The 19,810-nt window shown below is 42.1% G+C and overlaps 4 protein-coding genes across 4 annotated transcripts; all 4 read left to right on the forward strand.

The window, feature by feature from the left end:
• Positions 1–7,111: 7,111 nt before the first annotated feature.
• DSM5745_01321 (uncharacterized protein) lies at positions 7,112–7,672 on the forward strand (the record flags this gene model as incomplete). The annotated part of the gene is made up of 1 exon (XM_026743337.1): positions 7,112–7,672. One exon carries the CDS (start codon positions 7,112–7,114, stop codon positions 7,670–7,672), a length of 561 nt encoding a protein of 186 aa, XP_026609182.1.
• Positions 7,673–8,650: 978 nt separating this feature from the next.
• On the forward strand, positions 8,651–12,528 carry DSM5745_01322 (telomerase reverse transcriptase; the record flags this gene model as incomplete). The annotated part of the gene is made up of 7 exons (XM_026743338.1): positions 8,651–9,103; positions 9,158–9,446; positions 9,510–9,758; positions 9,806–10,164; positions 10,208–10,609; positions 10,658–12,277; positions 12,346–12,528. The coding sequence occupies 7 exons, from the start codon at positions 8,651–8,653 to the stop codon at positions 12,526–12,528; spliced, it is 3,555 nt and encodes a 1,184-aa protein (XP_026609183.1).
• A 1,321-nt stretch (positions 12,529–13,849) lies between these two features.
• Positions 13,850–16,125, forward strand: DSM5745_01323 (putative TBC domain protein; the record flags this gene model as incomplete). Its single annotated transcript, XM_026743339.1, has 2 exons — positions 13,850–15,469; positions 15,517–16,125. 2 exons carry the CDS (start codon positions 13,850–13,852, stop codon positions 16,123–16,125), a joined length of 2,229 nt encoding a protein of 742 aa, XP_026609184.1.
• Positions 16,126–17,032: 907 nt separating this feature from the next.
• Positions 17,033–19,711, forward strand: DSM5745_01324 (uncharacterized protein; the record flags this gene model as incomplete). Its single annotated transcript, XM_026743340.1, has 1 exon — positions 17,033–19,711. The coding sequence occupies one exon, from the start codon at positions 17,033–17,035 to the stop codon at positions 19,709–19,711; it is 2,679 nt and encodes an 892-aa protein (XP_026609185.1).
• Positions 19,712–19,810: the final 99 nt, after the last annotated feature.

The raw sequence follows: 19,810 nt of genomic DNA on the forward strand, positions 1-19,810 counted from the left end.
AACACTTTATTTTTAATTATGCTAAAGTAATGTATTTAATAACCTAGCTTTTAGTAAAAATAGTAAAAAAATATAAAAGCAGGCCTTTTTTATTCCCTATTAACATAAAAAATATATTTAAAAAAATTAAGTTAAACTTTACCAGGCCGCTAGTACTATAATACTTTAATTTTAAAAAAAAAATTTTTATTATTACTAATATATTAGGGTTTATTATTACTAGGATTATTGCGTAGCTAAAGTAAAAAAAATTATTTAATAAAAAAAAATAGGACTAGTAACACCCCGTGGCTTTTTATTTTTATTAATTATATAAATTAAAGCTTTATTATAAGGTTTATAATTAGGAACTACTTATAATAATTAAGTACTTTAAAAAGTAATATTACTATCTTAAGGACTTTTTATATTTTATACATGTGTAATATAATTATAATAACCTATATTATTTTTTTATAATAAAGGTTTTAAATTAAAGGCAGGTATAATAGGCGGAATTACTTATAGCTTATAACTTTAAAATTAAGTATAAACTAAGTAAGTATAATTTAGTAAATACACTATCGCGGTAATTAAATTATATAATAAAAAATAAAAAGTATTAAGTTAAAATACTTTTTACTTTATAAAAAAAGTTAAATTTATTTTTTTAATAAACTACTATTAAAATAGCACTAGAGGACCTAGCTATTTTTTCACGTGGTTAAGCTTATAAGTACCTAAAACTTTTAAGCCTTAAAATATTTACTATAAAAATAGCAAGTAAAAAAAATTACTAAACTAGTTATAAATACCCTTTAGTAATAATTAATTATAGCCTAATAAAAAAATATTTTTATAAGTTAATTATAATAGTAGCTTAAAGGTATAATCCCTGTTAATTTAAAACAGGCCTTTTTTATTATTAAATAATATAAAAAAAAAAAACTTTTTTTTTATAAAAGTATTATTTATATACCTCCCGTGCCCGCGTTGCAACACAAGATTATAAAATAATATTATAATAATTTTTATATAGGCCACTTTAATTATAAAAGGATTATTAAATTATTTACCCGCAAGTTTTAGTAAGAAAAGTTTAATAAAAATACACGTGTATATATTAAAAAATATTTCTTATGTTAAAGGTCCAAGGTTCTAAGGTAGCTATTTTAAAAAAGTTTAATATTTTTTTTAGTACTAAATATATTATAAAAAAATATATTTATAAACTTTATTATTAGCCTATTTTTATTAAAATATAAAGGGCGTGTTTATAACATAATTTTAGTAATTATAAATTAATTTAGTAAGAAAGTAAAATATCTTTTTACCACTAATAAGATTACTATAAAAAAGTTAGCTAACTTATTTATTAAAAAAATTATATATAATACAGGGTCGCCCTAAAGCATAGTAATAAATTAAGATTTATTTTTTATTTTAAAGTATTAAATAGCCTTTTATTAAGCACTATATATTAAGTAATAACTTAGTATAACATACTATTTTTAATTAAATAGTTAAACCAAGCGCTAAAATTAAATACTTAAAACATATTTACACATGTATTATAACTACTAGTAAAATAATTAAGTATTATACTTACTACTAGCACACTTTACTTATAATAATTTAAAAAATAACTTAACTAGCTATGCTTTGCTTATAGCAAGCTATAAATAAAAACTAGTAATTTTTAGGCTTAAAAACCTAGGGGAATTAATATTTTATTTTTTTATTAAAAAATACTTATACTATTTAAAATAGCTTTGCGAGAATTTATAGGATTATATAAATAAGGTATAAAAAAAGTAAGCGCTTTACTATAATTAAAAATATTATTTAGTAAAATTTAAGGTTAAAAATAATATTTTAGTATTTTCAAAAAATATTAAATTAATATATTTAAGTAAAAAACTTAATTTAAAGTATAATAAACCCTTTAAAATTAAATTTATTATTAAAAAATAAGTATATTAGCTCTAGCTTACTAGTACATATAATTAGTTAAAAATTTATTTAGTATTTTATATTTTTTTTAAAACTATTTATATAGCAAGATAAGCCTAAAGGGGAAAAAAATAACTACTAACTATAAAGTTAGTTAATAAAAAAAAAAAAAAAAAAGTTAAAGTTATTCTTAAAAAATAACATATTTATAAATATAATAAATTTTTTATTAAGTAAAAGGGCTGGCCTAGCTATAAAAATTTATAAAAACTACTTTTTAATCTTAAGCATGCATAAAAAGCCCTAGTAAATTATAAAAAACTAGCTATAATAATACTAGTTTACCGCTAGTTTAAAAAAAAAGGTAATAACCTTATTAAGTTAAATACCTTTTTTTTTACTAGGTTTTAAGGTTTAATAAACTACTAGTATTATTAAAGAATTATTAAACCACTATTTAATTATAACTAGTTACTTATGGCTTTAAAAAGGGGTGTAAAATTTTTTATTTTATAAAATTTTAAAATTATACCCAAGGCTATAAGTAAAGTAGTTATTTTTTTTATTTTTTTATAAGGTTTTAAGGTTTAATAAACTACAGCTAGAACACCGCCGGCTTGGTATTAAAACTTATTTTAAATTATAATTTAAAATAAAGGACTATATTTATATTAAAGTTAAAGTATTAAAAAAAAAAGAATTTTTTATTTTTTTTTAAAAAAAAAAAAATAATAACTAACTACGCAGTAAGGCCGTAATAAAAAACTACTATTTAATATTAGGAGTAAAAGCAGGGGCCTTTCTAAGTATTTTTTTTTATACCTAGTATTTTTTAAAAAAAAAAGGCGTGACAGGCTTATTTTTTAATAAAAAAATATTTATAAACTAGTAATTATTCTAGCTATTATTAAAATAGGCCGGGGGCTGTTTAGTAATAAGCTAAAAAAATTAAACAAGCTTTTATATAACTAAAACTAATATTTTTATTACATAAACCTTGGGGCTTATTTTCTTGTTATAAGCCTTTATTATTAATTTAACCTAATAACTAAACATGTCTTAATAATAAATATATTTATTATAGTTACCAGGGTTTATTTATTATAAAAAAGTAATATTTTTTTTATATAAAATAGCAGGGGGAGGCAAGTGCCCTTATTATAAATATAATAAAAATAATTACACCCGGGGGCTAAACAAACATAATTATTAAAATTATTAATTAACCTATTATTTTTACATGCTTAAATATATTTTGCATATTATAAATAAACCTATTTTTTATTAGCTAATATTTATACTAGAGCTGTTTTACTAGCAAACTAGTTAAAAATAGGGTATATTTATAAAAAAAAAAGGCCGGAGGCTAAAAAAAAAAAAGCCTAAGGGGGTAGTAATATAAAACCCATAGTAAAAATATTAGTAAGGGCAAAGGCTAGCATAGCACTAAATAAAATAAGAAAAGGTAAGCTAAAAGGCGCGGGAGCTATAGTTAAATAATAAAGCAGTTATTATAAAATTAAAAGTTAATATTTTTAATAAAACACCAGCGAAGCGCCGCCGGTTAGTAGCTATTAAAATAAAAAAAACTTACTAAATTATTACTTATAACCTTGCTATATATTTTAAAAATATTTATTAAATATAAGTTATACTAGTTATTACTATTATTATTACTACCTAAAAACTAATTAAAATTAAAGTTTTTAAACTTAAAAAGGGACAGGGGTAAAAAAAAAATTAAAAATATTAAAGGCTTTTAAAGTTAGTAAAAATATTATATTAAAGGGATTTTATAATTATACCATAGTAGGAGTGTAAGGGGTAAAAATAAAGGTATTTTAAATTACTATAGTTATAGTAAGGCGCTTTTTTTTTACTTATTAAAAAGCCAGGGCAGCGCCTAAAAAGGCTTTTTTTTAGCTATAATAAAAAAAGGTAACTTTTTATTTAGTAAAAAGTTTAATAAGTTTAAAAATTTATAAAATTATAAATTACGCTATAATTTATGCTTTTATACCAGGTATTATTAAAGTACTGCCTTTTCCCTTTTAGTTATAAATAAATATTATATTTTATTTAAAGCGCTATAAATAATAAGAATAAAATATTAAATTTAATATATTAAATAACACTTTAATAAAGTTAAAAATAGCAATAATAAAGCTATATTTAGTATTAATATTAATAATAATAATAGTGTTTTATTATTATTTTTTTTTAGTTTAGTAGCAGGTCGCGGACGACCCTTTAATTAAAAAAAAAAATTATTAAGGCTAATATTTTTTTATTTAATATTACTAGAGCTAATTTATTATTAATTTAAAGTTAGTACCTTAAGTAACCTAAGTTTTAGCTTTAGGTTACTAAGGCTTGGCATACCTTATTATTATATTAAGCTATATAACTTAACTAGGTTATTAATATTTAGGGTCTTAATTACTAGTTAGGTAAGGCTAGGGTAGGCCCTAAGTATAAGCTAAAGTAAAAACCTATGCGCAAAGTATTTAAATTTATATTTATTTTTTAGTTAAAAATAGCTTAAGCGTAGCTTAAAGGTTTATAAAGATAGCCTTAAGGCTAGCCTTTTTTTTAAATTTTTAAGTAACTTTTTTAATATTATTTAACAGGGTTTAAAATACTTCATTCTTATTAATTAGATTTCTTTGTTAATATCTTTATTATTAGTAGAGATCTTCGAGACTTGTTGGTCTTACAGTATTAAAGTATTATTAAGTCCCTAATATATTTTATATTAAGAACTTAAGCTAATATTACCTACCTTATATTTATTTTAAGCTATTTTTTTACTAAACCTATAAAAAAATATATAATAATTATTAAGCGTGTGTTTTACTACCTCCAGGGCTTTATAAATTATAAACTAGTATTTTTTAGGGATTTTTAATTACTAACTAGCTATACTAATACTAATTAAAATAGTAATTTAAAAACATGCTATTTTACCTTTAAATATATATTTTATATAAGCTTTATAATTATTAGCTAGTTTTTTAAGTATTAGCCTATTATAGCTTTATCTTTTTATAAAGCTAAGTATATAAGGGAAATATAAGTTATTAAAAAGGTTATTTAGCTTTATTACTTATTAAAAAACTTATAAATACTTAAAAGGTAAATCCCATAGCTATTATAATTTATAAAAATAATAAAAATATTATAATACTAGCTAGTAACCCCTAGTTTTATACCTAAAGTAAATATATTAATATTTAGTATTATTTTATTTAAAAAAAAAATTAAAGGCGTGGTTAATATTTAGTTTATTCTTACTAAAAAATAAATAATAAATAGTTTTACTAAGGCACTAGGGCCTAAGGTATTTAAATACTTTAAAGCCTTACTAAAAATTCTTTTTAAGCTTATATAAGTAGGTTTTTTAATAATTTTTATATTAAAATTAGCTTTTTTTATACTAAACCTATAATAACTTGCGTATTATAAAATTATATTTAATTATTTTTATTTTTAGTTTATTATTACTTTATTCCTATTTTTAAAAATTAACCTTATAATAAAAATAATATAATATTATATTATTTTAAAACCTTACCCTAGTTTTATATAATACCTTAATTATAATATTAAAAGTTAATATATTTTTAACTTAATTTAATAAAGTTCCTGGCGCTTTTTATATTTACCCGCGGGAAATTTTATTTTTAAATATTAAAATATAGGCTTACTAGTATAACCAGCTTATTAACTACCTTAATTAAAATTTTTATTTAATATTTTTTTAAGTATTAAAGCATGATTATATTACATGGCTAGTAGCCTTTAAAACCCTAGGACTTTTTTAAATTAAGTAGCTAAATAATATTATTAGCTTTTAATATATATAGGCTATTATGGTAATCTTATCCCCTAAGGGGGAAGGTTTAAAAAAAAATATTATTATTTAAAACTATAATTCCTGCTATAATCCCGCTAGCTTATACCCTAAAAACTTTATATTTAAGGCTTAATTATACTTATTATAGCTACTAGGCTAATATTATATTATTTAAAATATATAATATTATACTAACACCAAGTTTTTTAGGAAAAATTAATACTTAAAATATATATTTTAATAGGTTTAGTATACTACTATGCTAGGTAATTTATTATATATTAAAAATTAAAATTTTTAAATAACTTATTATATACTAGTTTATTATTACTAGTTAATAATATTTTTTATATAAACTAGGCCTTATTTTTACCCTTAAAATAGCTTTTACACGCTTTAATATTTATTATTACTTTTTTAGTTATAAAGGGGTTATATAATTTATAAAAAAGTTAGTAAATATACTAGCTAGCCCCTAAATTTATAAATTACTTAACTTATTATTTATTATTTAATTTATTTTAGGCTACCTAGTGCCCGAAGCTTTTATTAAAAGCTTATTATTTTATATATTTTATTATTATTTATTTATATTTTTAAAAACTACTTTGGCTTATTAACACCTAAAGCTTTTATTAATATTTATTATTTTTATTATTTTAATTACTAGCTTTTTAATACCTGCTTATAAATTATACTTTTAAAAAAGCTTTTTCCCGGGACTAATAGCCTATAGCTTATTAATTTAAAAAAAACTTTTTTATACTAGTAGCCTATAGCTTATTAATTTAAAAAAAACTTTTTTATACTAGTAGCCTATAGCTTATTAATTTAGGGAAGTTCTTAATATAAATAAGGGGAAGTACTAAAAGTAAGTGCCTAAGGCCACTAGTAACCTTAGGGCTTTAGTAAAAAAATGTTTTTTTAGCTTAAATAGCTATTATAAAACTCTTTATTTATTTTTAAAATATTTAGCTTAATATATAATATAATACAAGAGACTTCTACATACAGTAACTATTTATTCCTTTTAGTACAACCCTGGGAAGGGGTCTCGGGAGGTCTGCCGACGAGTACGAGACATACCTTGCCCGCGCAGGGAACTGGCGGAATCTATACAAAGAAGACCAGACATCTTTCGTGAACGGCACAGACACAGGCTTCGTTGGCTTCTTCCAGCCCCGATACCTAAACGGGACATGGTCGTACCAAGACCCCATTGCATGCAGTGCACTCTCGGGCTCATGGTGCTCGCTCACAAGCAACCCCTCCGAAACATTCGAGTCAAGCGTGTGGGAGTACCAGTTCTACGTCCCGCACGACATGTCCTCCCTAATCGGCACCTTGGGCGGCGACGACGCCTTCATCGCACGCCTGAACTACTTCCACACCTCGGGTCTCGCGGATATCGGCAACGAGCCCGTGTTCCTGACGGTCTTCCAGTACCACTACGCCGGTCGCCCGGGTCTCTCGGCGTCTCGTGTACACTCGTACATACCTAGCTCCTTCAATGCGACGCACGCCGGGCTCCCGGGGAACGATGACTCGGGTGCCATGGGCGCATTCGCGGTCTTCAGTATTCTCGGTTTATTCCCGAACGCCGGGCAGAACATGTATCTGATTACGCCGCCGTTCTTTGAGGAGGTTAGGGTTACGCATCCGATGACGGGGAAGGTCGCCGTGGTGAGGAATGTGGGATTTGACCCGGGGTATAAGAGGATTTGGTTACAGGAGGCTAGACTCAATGGGGAGGCTTATAGCAGGAGTTGGATAGGGCATGAGTTCTTCACGGAGGGGGGCGTGCTGGAGTTGGTGCTGGGGGAGGAGGAGAGTGATTGGGGAAGGGCGCTGGAGAATCGACCTCCGAGCGTATCGAGTGGGTAGGTATGGATTTGGCTCGGAGTAGGCGTGACGGTGCTGGCATGCTTGTCACATGTTGGGGGTCGGAATTCTTGTATACATGCTCTACACCCAACTTAGGTTTGTTATGGCTGTTGCAATGTGCACAGTCCCCGTCACGTTAGCCCAGTGAGGGTGAAACACGGTCGACGTACATCTGCAGGCATTGGGTACACGGCGTTGGGGAATTGTCTAATGGGATTTACGTCTCGTCTCTACTTCCAGAGGTGCCGGGCTGTCTGGCTGTGTTCGGCCGAGGGCAGGGTGTAATAAGCGTGCAGCTATATATAAAGCTCGCCCTCCTCTCGTTTTTAACCAAGCTCCAATTTGAAAAAAAAGAAAGAGAAACAGCCCCCCAAGTCTCAAACAATATAATCCAGGATAAGCCACCATCAGCTTTACTAGGAGTAGAAATGACCTTGCAAGCGCCTTGTTTTACTACTACATAATCGTGGGAGCCGTTGTACGGTTGTAGACGTGCCAGAGCCTGCATAGTGGCGAAGACTGCTTGCTGTTTTTTAAAGATATTATATATGTATATAAAATTGCTGCTATTTATAGAAGTCTCCGTGGCGCAACTGGTTAGCGCGTCTGACTGTTATACTATAGTAGTCATCAGGAGGTTGACAGTTCGAGCCTGTCCGGGGACGTCTAATTTTTTTTTTTGATTTTTGATTTTTGATTTTCTTTTTCTTTATCCAACATCTCCGGCTATAAACTTGGATAGGTCGGCATTTAACTGGTTGGCTTATTGCCTGCCTGCTTACCGTGAGGTCTATAGTGTCGGGCGGCTGTACACTTGCCTTATCTCGATATCTCCCTTCCCTTCGCGTGGCGCGTCTCTGGCGCGTCTCTCTTTTATTAACCTTCTTCAAGCCGCGGCACTCAACAATAGTCAGGAGCCAAACCTGCTCACAATTCGCATGGGGTGATCATAGGACAGACTGATTTGATATCAGCAATATGGGGAAGAAACGCAAAAGGCCCGTCAAGGATAACCCAACACCGCGGGAGAAACCGTCACTATCACAACCTGCTGGGAACACAGCACGCCCTTCTATTACCGACAGCAACCAAGTCGGAGATGCAGTCGAGACATGCCATCCGGTAATATCCCTGTACTACCGTCAGGTGGTGACACTGCGCCAATATATCCTGCAGCGCATACCCCGATCCTCCAAGGCGCGTCGCCGGAGAATTGCTGCAGTGGGGGGCGAGATTGCACACAACGACGCGGATGCTGCGCCTAAGACGCAAGAAAAAGCTCTAGCCGACCTTCTGGATACTACGCTGGTTGGAATATCAAAAGAGCTACCCCCTACTGATAGTAAAAGCCTTCAAGAGGACTTCAAAAGATTCACGCAATTGGTCACTCAAGCCGGCACTGATAGTGGGCCTGAGAGCTTACAGTCTGATGTAGGTCATCTACTTATCATCATATATGCTGAGCTAATGCTGGCATTATCGTAGGTCGTGGACTTCGTGATTTCACACATCTTCGAGAAACATTTTCACGGGAAGCTGGAACATGTCCTGAGCCATGGATATCGGCAAGGGAGCGGCAGGCTGCGATGCAATGTTCACAATGCCGGGGCGTGGTATCCAAATAGGAACGTCGAGAGGCTCAAGCAGTCGCCATGGACGGAAGTTCTCGCCCTGCTAGGGGGCAATGGCGACGAAATCATGATAAGGCTCCTACTTGACTGTGGACTCTTTGCGGCCGTAGACGCAAAGAAGGGGATTTACTACCAGCTAAGTGGTGCGGCGGCCCTTTTGACAAACTGAGTTTTGATGGACACTCACAAGCTATTGCCTGACCCAGGACTTGCGTTATCGAGCCTAAAACCCATCCCAACTTCACCGGAGGGATGCTCTGTTTCGAGGGACGGCAGCAACCTACCTGCTAAGAGTGCGCCGGAACAGGTTTCTGAAACTCGGGCACACAGGAAGGAATCAAAAGACAGCCAGTATCGATTGAGTCCCAACGCGGCTGTCTTCTGCCGTCAACGTATGCTATACGGTCGCCCTCATTTGAACCCAAAAGGGAGGATAGTTTTCGGGTTACCGAATCGTACGTACTTTGTATATCACCAGAAGCAGTATTCTGACAAGCCCTAGATGTCCTCAGTCGCTTTCCTTCATCCGATTCTTTGCAAATGACAGTGCATGTGATGAAGTATATCTTCCCTCAGCAGTTCGGTCTCCACAATGTTTTCACAGTCCAGCCAAGTTATCGTGAGCACCCTTTGTCCAAAAACTACTCTTCACGGGAAGAGGAAATTGCCGCAAAAGAGAAGCTAGAGCGGACTCGAGACCAACGTGCGCCTAAACTTGAAGCTGCTGCTGGAGAGCCCCAGGAATCAATTAAGATACCTAAAAGACTTCGAGGCAAGGCTCTGGAATTAGTCCGTCAGCTTCAAAACAAACACAGACGATGTTGCTATAGGGAGCTTCTACGGTACTACTGCTCAGAAGAGGTATGAAATTGCCCCAAGAATGACGCCAAGGCTAATATCGTAGCTTTCGGATCCTTGGGCTCTAGGACCACTCAGTGTTGAGTCTGAGGTATCAGCTGGTGTAATTCCATGTTCGGCCTCTGGGCCATTGATAACCCAGCCATCGCTCATACGCAAGGACGTTCGACGCGTGCCGAGGCCGGGCAATTCGGCCCCAATCTCGTATACGAGTAAGAGATCAGGTGCTACCAAGCCCAAGGTTAACCTGACCGACCACGCCACCCCTACCGCGTCTATATCGGCCTTCTGTCGAGCCGCCATCCGAAGCTTGATACCATTAGGGTTCTTCGGAGTCGGTGATCAAGGCATCTCTCACCAGAAGATAATACTCGGGCATGTTGATCGGTTTATACGCATGCGCAGGTATGAGAGTCTAAGTCTTCATGAGGTCTGCGAGGGTATAAAGGTTAGCGATCTACCCATTTTGTGTAATGCTAACTCTAATTATCCGCAGATCACGCAGATACCTTGGTTGGAACCTAGTGGACTCTGTCAAAGTTTGTCAGAAAACAAAATCTCGGCATCTGACTTGCAAAAGCGCAGAGAGCTTTTCCACGAATTCATCTACTACCTGTTCGATTCCATACTGCTTCCACTTATACGTGGAAATTTCTATGTCACTGAATCGCAGGTACACCGGCATCGTTTGTTCTATTTTCGACATGACGTCTGGCGCCGTCTTACCGTCCAGCCTCTGGCTAATCTCAGGGCTTCCATGTTTGAGCAACTGGTGCCAGAAACAGCGGAACAACTACTGTCTGGTAAAAAGTCGCTGGGGTATGGGTCTTTACGATTGCTCCCTAAGACGACTGGGATCCGTCCAATTCTTAACCTGAAACGGCGCACCCTGGTCAAGAGCACCTACGCGGGGAAGAATCATTATAATCCGGCGCAGAGTGTGAATGCAGCAATCGCACCTGTCTACAGCATGCTGAACTATGAGAGAGGTCGTCGGAGCGACATTCTTGGTTCAAGCATGTTCTCCGTTGGAGATATGCATTCCCGACTGAAGGGATTCAAAGAGTCATTAGTAGGAAAGGGCTGGAGCCAGAGGAGGCCACTCTACTTTGTGAAGCTTGATATCCAGTCCTGCTTTGATACTATACCGCAGGCAAAAATCGTGCGTCTGGTTGAAAAGCTGGTCTCCGAGGAAAATTACCACTGGATGAAGTACGTGGAAATGAGGCTCGCAAGCGAATTCGGCAATATGTGGCCGCTACGAGAAGCGGAGCAGCGCAAGACATGGTCAAAATACCTTCAAAGAATTGGCGCATTCGGGAAACCAGAGCATATGTCGGATGCTATCAACAACGGAAGTGTGACTGGTCGAAGGAATACCGTGTTTATCGACACGATCGCGCAGAGGGATTACAGCGGTGAGGGTCTGCTTGACATCCTCAATGAGCACGTCCAGAACAACCTCGTCAAGATAGGAAAGAAATACTTCCGACAAAGCAATGGCATTCCACAGGGCTCGGTGCTGTCTAGCTTGCTGTGCAGTTTGTTCTACGCAGAGATGGAGCGCAATGTCCTGGGCTTCCTGCACACCGACGACGCCATACTCCTTCGTCTACTAGACGACTTTTTACTGATTACCTTAGATTCCAAGCTCGCAATGGATTTTCTCCAAGTCATGGTCAGAGGACAGCCGGATTATGGCATCTCCGTTAACCCAGCAAAGAGCCTAGTCAATTTCGCTGCGTCCGTTGATGGCGCGCAAATCCCGCGACTCGTCGACTCGTCACTCTTCCCTTACTGCGGCAGCCTCATTAACACACGAACTCTAGAGATCTCCAAAGATCAAGATCGAATGCTCGACGGCGCGGAAACAGCGGGCGCCGCCATCAGCGATTCCTTATCGATCGACTCCATGCGAAACCCTGGCCGATCTTTCCACAGAAAGGCCCTTGCATCGGTCAAGCAATCCATGCACCCAATGTATCTCGACTCGGCGCACAACTCGCTGCCCGCAGTGCTCCTAAACCTCTATAAAGCCCTCGTCACCGCCGCGATGAAGATGTACCGATACACGCGGTCACTACCGGGCCGGGCGCAACCTCGACCCGAAGTTGTGGTTCGCACGATCCGTGATGCCACACAGCTGGGATACCGACTGATTCGTGGCCGGCACGGCCTGTGCAGGGTCACGTATCCTCAGCTGCAGTACTTGGGGGCGGCGGCGTTTCAGTTTGTGTTGGGGCGGAAACAGACACGGTATGCGGGAGTGCTGCGTTGGCTGGACGGGATGCTGGCGGAAGCGCGGCAGGGCGTCGGCAACGGTGCTTTGCTGGCTCAGGTGGTGTCGAAGGGGGACCGGACGTTTAGAGAGTGGCGGTTTTGACCTTGCTCCTTACCTTGAGTATAGCTGCGCGAGCTAAAATAGAGCAAAACTGCCCGACAGTGCAGGCAATGCAGGGCCATAAGGAATGGTAGATTAAATGAAGGGTTGTCAAGGGATCGGTGCGTATCTACGGAGTATGGAACGCAGTACTACCGCAGAGCAGGGCGGGATAACAAGGAGCAGTAGCACAATCTTGAATCGCGATTCATTCAGCTAATAACAAGTTGAGATGAGATCCATGGTCGACGGCTGAGATGCAAGCGATTGTGGTCTGAGCAGACCATCCCATGGGACGACCGCGAGTGGACGAGAAGCACAGTGGCCCAGCGGACAGGGGGTGGCAATGGATCGTAATCAATGCAGTCAACAATCAACACCGCAGCAGCTCCCTTCCAGTTAGTTACCTAGTAGGTGTTGTAGCCTTCGTTCGCTCTGGTCTCTACTCGGCAGACAGAAGACAAAGTAAGCCGCACGTGTGGATTCGTGGCGTGCCTTGGAACAGCCGCTCGCTCCTTCATCTCGACGATGGAAAACGTCGACTCCGCAGCGCCATCTCTCTAAACCGGTTTGATACTGATCGCCGCGCACAGCGAATGAAACGTAAAGTCTGGACCAAATTGGAGTCCCGATCTCACCTGCCATTGGCTGGTTGAGATAGCCTCTGCCTCAGGCGCTGAGATTGCTGGCCGGAACTAGACCCTTTTGACTGCGTTCGGCTGAGAACCTGGAATTCGTGCCTCCAACACAGTCGGTGATGGAATCATCCCAGCTTCATCTCTTCGCTCTTTGCTTCTTTCCTTGATTTTTTCTACTTTCCACTCGCTCTTCCGTCCATATTTTCTCCAACTACCTCCCTTCGTTCGCCTGCGTCGATTCCTCTTTCTTTTCCATCTCCTTTCGACCCTCCCATTCGCTCCTCCCTTTCCTGTACGATCTCACCACCGAACCGCCGGCCCCCTGTTCACCCTTCCGCTTCACTGGCGTCATAACGCGTTGTCCACCGCTGCTCTGAATACCCTGGATTCCAGTCCTGGTTATTGACTGGCGAATTTATGGCCCTGGGCCTCCCTGTGATATATTAATACAGCGCCGTTGGGGCCATCGAGTCCCCGCTAGTCCTTCGTTTCTTGCTGCCGGTCCGCACTCTTATCCGCACGACGCGAACATACCTTGCAACACCACTACGCTTATCGAACTATAACGACTATCGAACTATAACAACTGTCGCACTATAACAACCGTCGCACTATAACAACTGTCGAACTGTAACAATTATAACACGACCCTGTCGGCTTGGTCAGCGACATGGCGGCTGTTTTGACCGCACCAACTTCACCTCCGGAGCTTTCCGGTTCCAAGTCCTCTAAATCCTCGTCGTTCCGGTCCTCCTCGCGGATGTCAAGTCCGGACGGGGTGTTTACGGACATCGGAAACTTTGAAGATGTTGTTCTAGAAGATGAATCGGCTCAATATCTGGAAACATCGGTCCCGTATGGACGGGCCCCCGGAGTTGCACGGTCGTCGACCGCCAGGATGCTTGCCAAGGCACCCATCACGACAACCCGTGATTTGATATCTCCAGCTCCGAGAAAACCATATGCATCTGCGCAGGGACGATCCGGGCCGAAGTTGATGACTTCCTCCCGGGACTTGCAGGCCCCACGACCTCCGTCCAGGAATCGTCGCAATCGATCCGCCTCACCTCTGCGACCCGCTCAGTCCCCAGGCATCGCTTCATCTCCATCCAGCCAAACCCTATCTCCATCTCCAGTCAATGCTCGGCCTCTGAATCGAAAGCCATCTTGGCAGCGCAGCCGTAAATCGCTAAAGGAGTTGGAAGCAGAATATCACGATTCAGACGACGAGCTTCCCGAAGATGCCAGTTTATGGAATATTCCGATTTCCCCACGACCAGTGGAAGACCGTGCACCGTCTAGAGACCACAGTCCCAACCGCAGCCCGGGGCCGCGACCATTTCCCTTATCGCATTCAGTCTCTGAAGCTGCCGTTGCTCCAGCCTCTCCTCAACGATCGCCCGCTACTTCTCGGGCAAACCGACTGTTGGCTAGATCTAGCTCGGCTGGTCCCGAACGCGGCCAACTATCTCCTCGCAACCCCCGGCTTTACTCCTATAATAGCATGATGTCCGATCTATCCGAAGAGGCGAAGAACCTGACACAGGCTCTGGAGTTTCACGCCGACGAGAATGATCGCAAGCGCGGAGATAGCCTTCAGAGTGGGAACTCTTCGCTAAGATCCAGCGATGAGTCGAAGCGTGACTCCAAGTCCCCGATCGAATTACCACCCGTGCAAAAGTCCAACATAATGATCGATCCTTTGCCCATCAGCAAGGAGAAGGAAAAGGTTCTCACGCGAACTCGCCCCAGTTGGCTCCCTCCCAAGGATCAGAAGGAGGAAAGGCGACACCTTCGAGAATACAAGAAAATGATGGAGCAGTCTCGGGAAGCAGAGAAACGTAAAGCCGCGCAGGCGGCTTCGGCCAAGTGCGAGCGAGACAACACTCGGGATACGCTCCAGCAGATCTGGGACGATTACGTCTATCCAAACTGGACTAGGGCCATTGGCGAGTCTCGCACCCGCGAGCTGTGGTGGCGTGGCATACCCTCGCGAATCCGAGGACCGACTTGGAATCGTGCCATCGGCAACGAGCTGGCTCTATCCGATGAATCTTATAACAAAGCCCTGAAGCGGGCAAAAGACGCGCTCGCCAAGTCTGAGGGCGATTCGGGCGAGAGCAACAAAAAAATGATGGAGTGGTTCGACGCCATCCAGACTGATGTCTCGAAGGCCTTCCCGGAGCTGAACCTCTTCCAAGAAGGCGGCCCTCTACGTGAAACATTGGTTGATGTGTTGGAAGCGTACTCGATGTATAGGAGTGATGTTGGATATTCGAGTGGCCTTCACGTTAGTTTCCGTTAACATAAGACAGACCCAGCGCTAATGATTCGCAGACCATTGCCGCACTTTTTGTGCTACAATTCCCGACACCCTCGTCCGCTTTCTGCGCCATGGCCAATGCGCTTAACCGTCCCCTACCCGTTGCCTTTATGACCATGGACCGTGGAGCCATCGGTCGAACTCTCTCGTTAGCGTCTGCGACGCTCCGCTACAAATTCCCACGTCTAGCCACTCATCTTTATGACACTCTGCGCCTGTCAGATGAAGAGGTCTTTGACAGCATGTTCCGGTCGCTGCTCACCAACGGCCTTGATTTAGAGCGCCTCAGCCGTGTCTGGGACTGCTGGGTTTTCGAAGGTGACCGCATCATGATCCGCGCCGCCGTTGCAATTCTCGGCTGCCTGCAGACGCAGCTGTTTGGTTTCACCAAGCCGGATGACCAGAGTCGTCTGGCGGTGAAGAACATTCTCGCCTGGGGACCACACGATTTGGGTACCAAGCCCAAGGAACGTCGAAGCGCCCCTGCAGCACCTGTGGCTGGCTTTGCAGGTGGATCTACCAGTGCCGCCGCCGGCGACTACTGGGTCCTGACATCTGCAGGTGATGCAGACGGATTCATAAACGAGATGCGGGAAGCAGGCAAGGTCCATCCACGGGCGTAGCCTAGATTGTACACTCGTTTGGCCGGCACCTGTTCTGTATATAGCTTGAAGCATTTTTATCAAGAGATCCTACCTTAGCAACTGCATCAAGCACTGGGTCCCTCGTTCTCGTTAGCTTTGTTTACTTGTCATTATAGACTGATGGGTTTCTACAAAAGATCATTACCTTCAACTACGGAGTAGGGCATTTGTGGTAACGGGGAATGGCCAAACGAGCGTAAAATAATAGGTGTGTGGATGGACCGCCTACCTAACGCATCCTGTTTATGAACCCATCTTCATCACCTGCAGACATCAGATCCCAGTAGTCGCCGGCGGCTGGCGCTGGTAAGCATGTCGCAATCGAAATTGCTGGTAGAGATTAAGCTCATTATTAATGCTCGTACTCGTATCTCACGGCCGGCTTGGCATTTGCTTGGTAACTTATGCACGCTGACTCAGCCGCACCATGACATCACTATTATCGATAAGCTGCATCACATGATCATCGCCGGCCGAAAAGCAACTAAACCGACTACTAACAAAACGGCCTGGATAGCTACAACAGACGATACATCATCGGCCTGATTCGACCGCAGAGGCAGAGCAATCGCAAGATGACGGGTCTACCCGGCACCCGCCCAGTGGGCACAATTCCCCGATCTTATCTTTATGCGTGCGGCTTTGGGTAGAGCTGCTTCCGGGGGACCCGAAAAGAAGGCTGTGCAGTGGACCCTTTCCTGCGATCCCTGTTCGTCCATCGTATTCGTCTTGGTCCTCTTCTTCCTCGCCTCTCAAAATCTTTCTTCTCTCCCTGGTTGGCATTATACTTAGCGTCATATTTTCAGTATTCTTATTTTCTCCTGCTTGTCCTACCTTACCTCGGTCCGGCCCTTGGTCCTGGGATGTCGTCTCCATTCCCGCTATCATGTCTCTCTCACCTCGTCCGGATACCGATGCCATTGCGCTCCCCAATGGCCGTCGGAGTGCAAACGCCAGCGGGGAGCTGAGCCCCTCCGACAGCGAGGATGCAAGTCTAGGTGCTGACGTCTCACCTTATCCCAGCCCCGGCATCGGTGCGGCGGCGACTGGGATTACCGACCTGGAAGAAGATGCTGACGACGCTGACGAAGCCGACGACGTGATTGGTGTCAGCATGGGCTACGATCAGAGCCGGCTCAAATCTCGTACGACGCCTGCTGAGGAGAAGACGCGCATTATGGAACGCAATGGTGGGTTCTTTGAAGATGAGGGTCTTTTTGCGCCGGATATCACGGAGGAGCCGGAGTCGCTGGCGGAGGAGGGGGATACGGATAAAGATAGGACTCCGACGGGAAAGGAAACCACGGCGCCGGGAACTGCTGTTTCGAAAGGCCAGACCTCGCGCACTGGATTTACGAGGTCTCTCTTGAAGGGAACGCTGCCGCTGCGGCCGCGAGCGTGGTCGGGCGATAGCCATACTGGGAGTCGGCGCGGGTTGAAGAAATTCTTTCCATCGTTGCACCTGCGAACGAGCAGCCTTTCGATGTCTCGACATCGCTCGCGCAGCTGGTCATCGCGGCTCAATTTGGAGCAGGAAAAGGGCGGTGATGTGCCTACGACGTCTCGGTCACCTCGGTCACCGTGGCCGCAGCCTTTGGTTTCGGACCCAAGCTCGTCAGCGTCGAATGGGACACTGGAGGCAGCAGCAGAGGACCCGATCGGGGAGTTGAAGCCATTGCAGGCGCCGTCTGCGCGGACCCGCGGTAAGCATTCATTCGTCGGTTCCAACCCGACCTTGCGACGGTCGTCTTCGGATCAGTCTTTGTATTTGCGGGCTTCCTCTACTGCGTCCTCTCTTGAGCACCGTCCTCAATATGAACACATCCATTCGCAGGTCAACAGTCGTTTTAAAGCCATCAAGGATTCTTTACAGGACTCTAGCAGTCGGCTTTTGAGCATGCCCACGCTTCACCTTCAGGATCTGCGGAGCGATTGGGGATACAGGCAGTTTCTCTCGGATGCGCACCACCGCAGGACGGAGACAAATGAGACGGACGACACGGTCCTCTCCACGGGCACAACGGCTCCACCGCTTGAAGGTGCACCCCCGTCGCCTCTTCTGCGATCAAAGTCTACTCGCAAGAGCTTAGCTGCAACCTACCCTGTCCTCTTCGAGGCCATGAGCGAGTTATCCGGAGATGTAGTGGTCATGGGCGGCTACCGGGGTTCTGTTCTACGCTCCGCCAAACCCCCACATCGACAGCTCTGGGTGCCTATGAAAGTCGGGTTGAATCTCCGCAAAGTAGACCTAGAAGTTGGGCTGACACGAGAGGACGAGGAACGCATGGAGGAAACCATCATCCCAGACGGCGTTCTCTCCCACGTAGGCCCCGTCGACATCTGCCGACGGCTTCTCAAGCGGCTGCAGAAATGCGATAATGCCGCCCGCGGCGACTTGCGCGTCCACAACTACGGCTACGACTGGCGTCTTAGCCCGCATCTCCTCTCCCGCCGTCTAATCAAGTATCTCGAGGGTCTTCCCTGTAATGCCCCCGACGTTCCGCCACACAAGCGAGGTGCATATGTTATTGCGCACAGCCTCGGCGGTCTCATCGCCCGCCATGCGGTGAACCAGCGGCCCGAGCTCTTCGCGGGTGTCCTGTACGCGGGCGTTCCTCAACACTGCGTTAACATCCTCGGTCCTCTCCGTAACGGCGATGATGTGCTTCTTAGCTCGCGCGTTCTAACCGCCCAAGTCAACTTTACCTTCCGGACGAGCTTTGCCCTTCTTCCAGAACGGGGCCATTGCTTCATCAACAAGCGCACAAAGGAAGAGTACCGCCTTGACTACTTCGACCCAGCCGTCTGGGATGAGTACCGCCTCTCTCCCTGCATCAATCGACCCTTCCCCACCCCAAGCTCATCCAGCATCAATCTACCTCTCCGCAAACGCTTCTCTACGATCCTCTCCAACTCTTCAGACGGCAGCATCGGTGCAGACGACACCACACCTGACCACTCGCCCACCCCAACAACCGCCAGCGGCGACTCCGTCTCCAACTCGACCTCCTCAGCAGCCGCCGCCGCCATTAAACAACTGAAACCCCCCAAGCCAAAAGGCGAGATCTTCCCCGGCCCAAGTACCAACCCCAGGGGCTCTTCCACCACAGGCCCGAACGCTCAGCCCGTCACCATCCCTCCTGAAGTCGCAAAGGATTACCTCGCCCGTACTCTCTCCGAAGTCAAGGCTTTCAAACACGAAACTCTCCACAACGAGGTACATCAGAGCAGCAACAAATACCCACCATTCGCAGTTCTGTACTCCAAGTCCGTCCCCACCGTCTACGGCGCCCGCGTCAATTCAAAGGAGGGCATCAAGTATGCCGACGCCTATGACGATCTGGCATTTGCAGCTGGTGACGGCGTCTGCCTTGCAAGTGCGGCGATGCTGCCGACGGGCTATAGGGTTATCAAGGGTGGTCTTGTCAAAAGCGACAGAGGGCATGTCGGGCTGCTGGGTGACCTGGAGGGCGTGGGCGCCTGTCTGAGGGCAATTGTCCGAGGAAGGAAGGAAGGTGTTGGGATTGAGGGGTTCAATGTGAGTTCGAGTTCGAGTTCGAGTTGATTCAGACTCAGCCTTGCTCTTGGTTCTGGCTCGGGTTCTGGTTCTGGTTTTTGAATATGCATATCTGCTGCACACGCGCTTGGTTGTATGGGTGTGTGC

The sequence above is a fragment of the Aspergillus mulundensis genome, assembly GCF_003369625.1.
Source record: "Aspergillus mulundensis strain DSM 5745 chromosome Unknown scaffold_0, whole genome shotgun sequence".
Classification (NCBI taxonomy): Eukaryota; Fungi; Ascomycota; class Eurotiomycetes; order Eurotiales; family Aspergillaceae; genus Aspergillus; species Aspergillus mulundensis.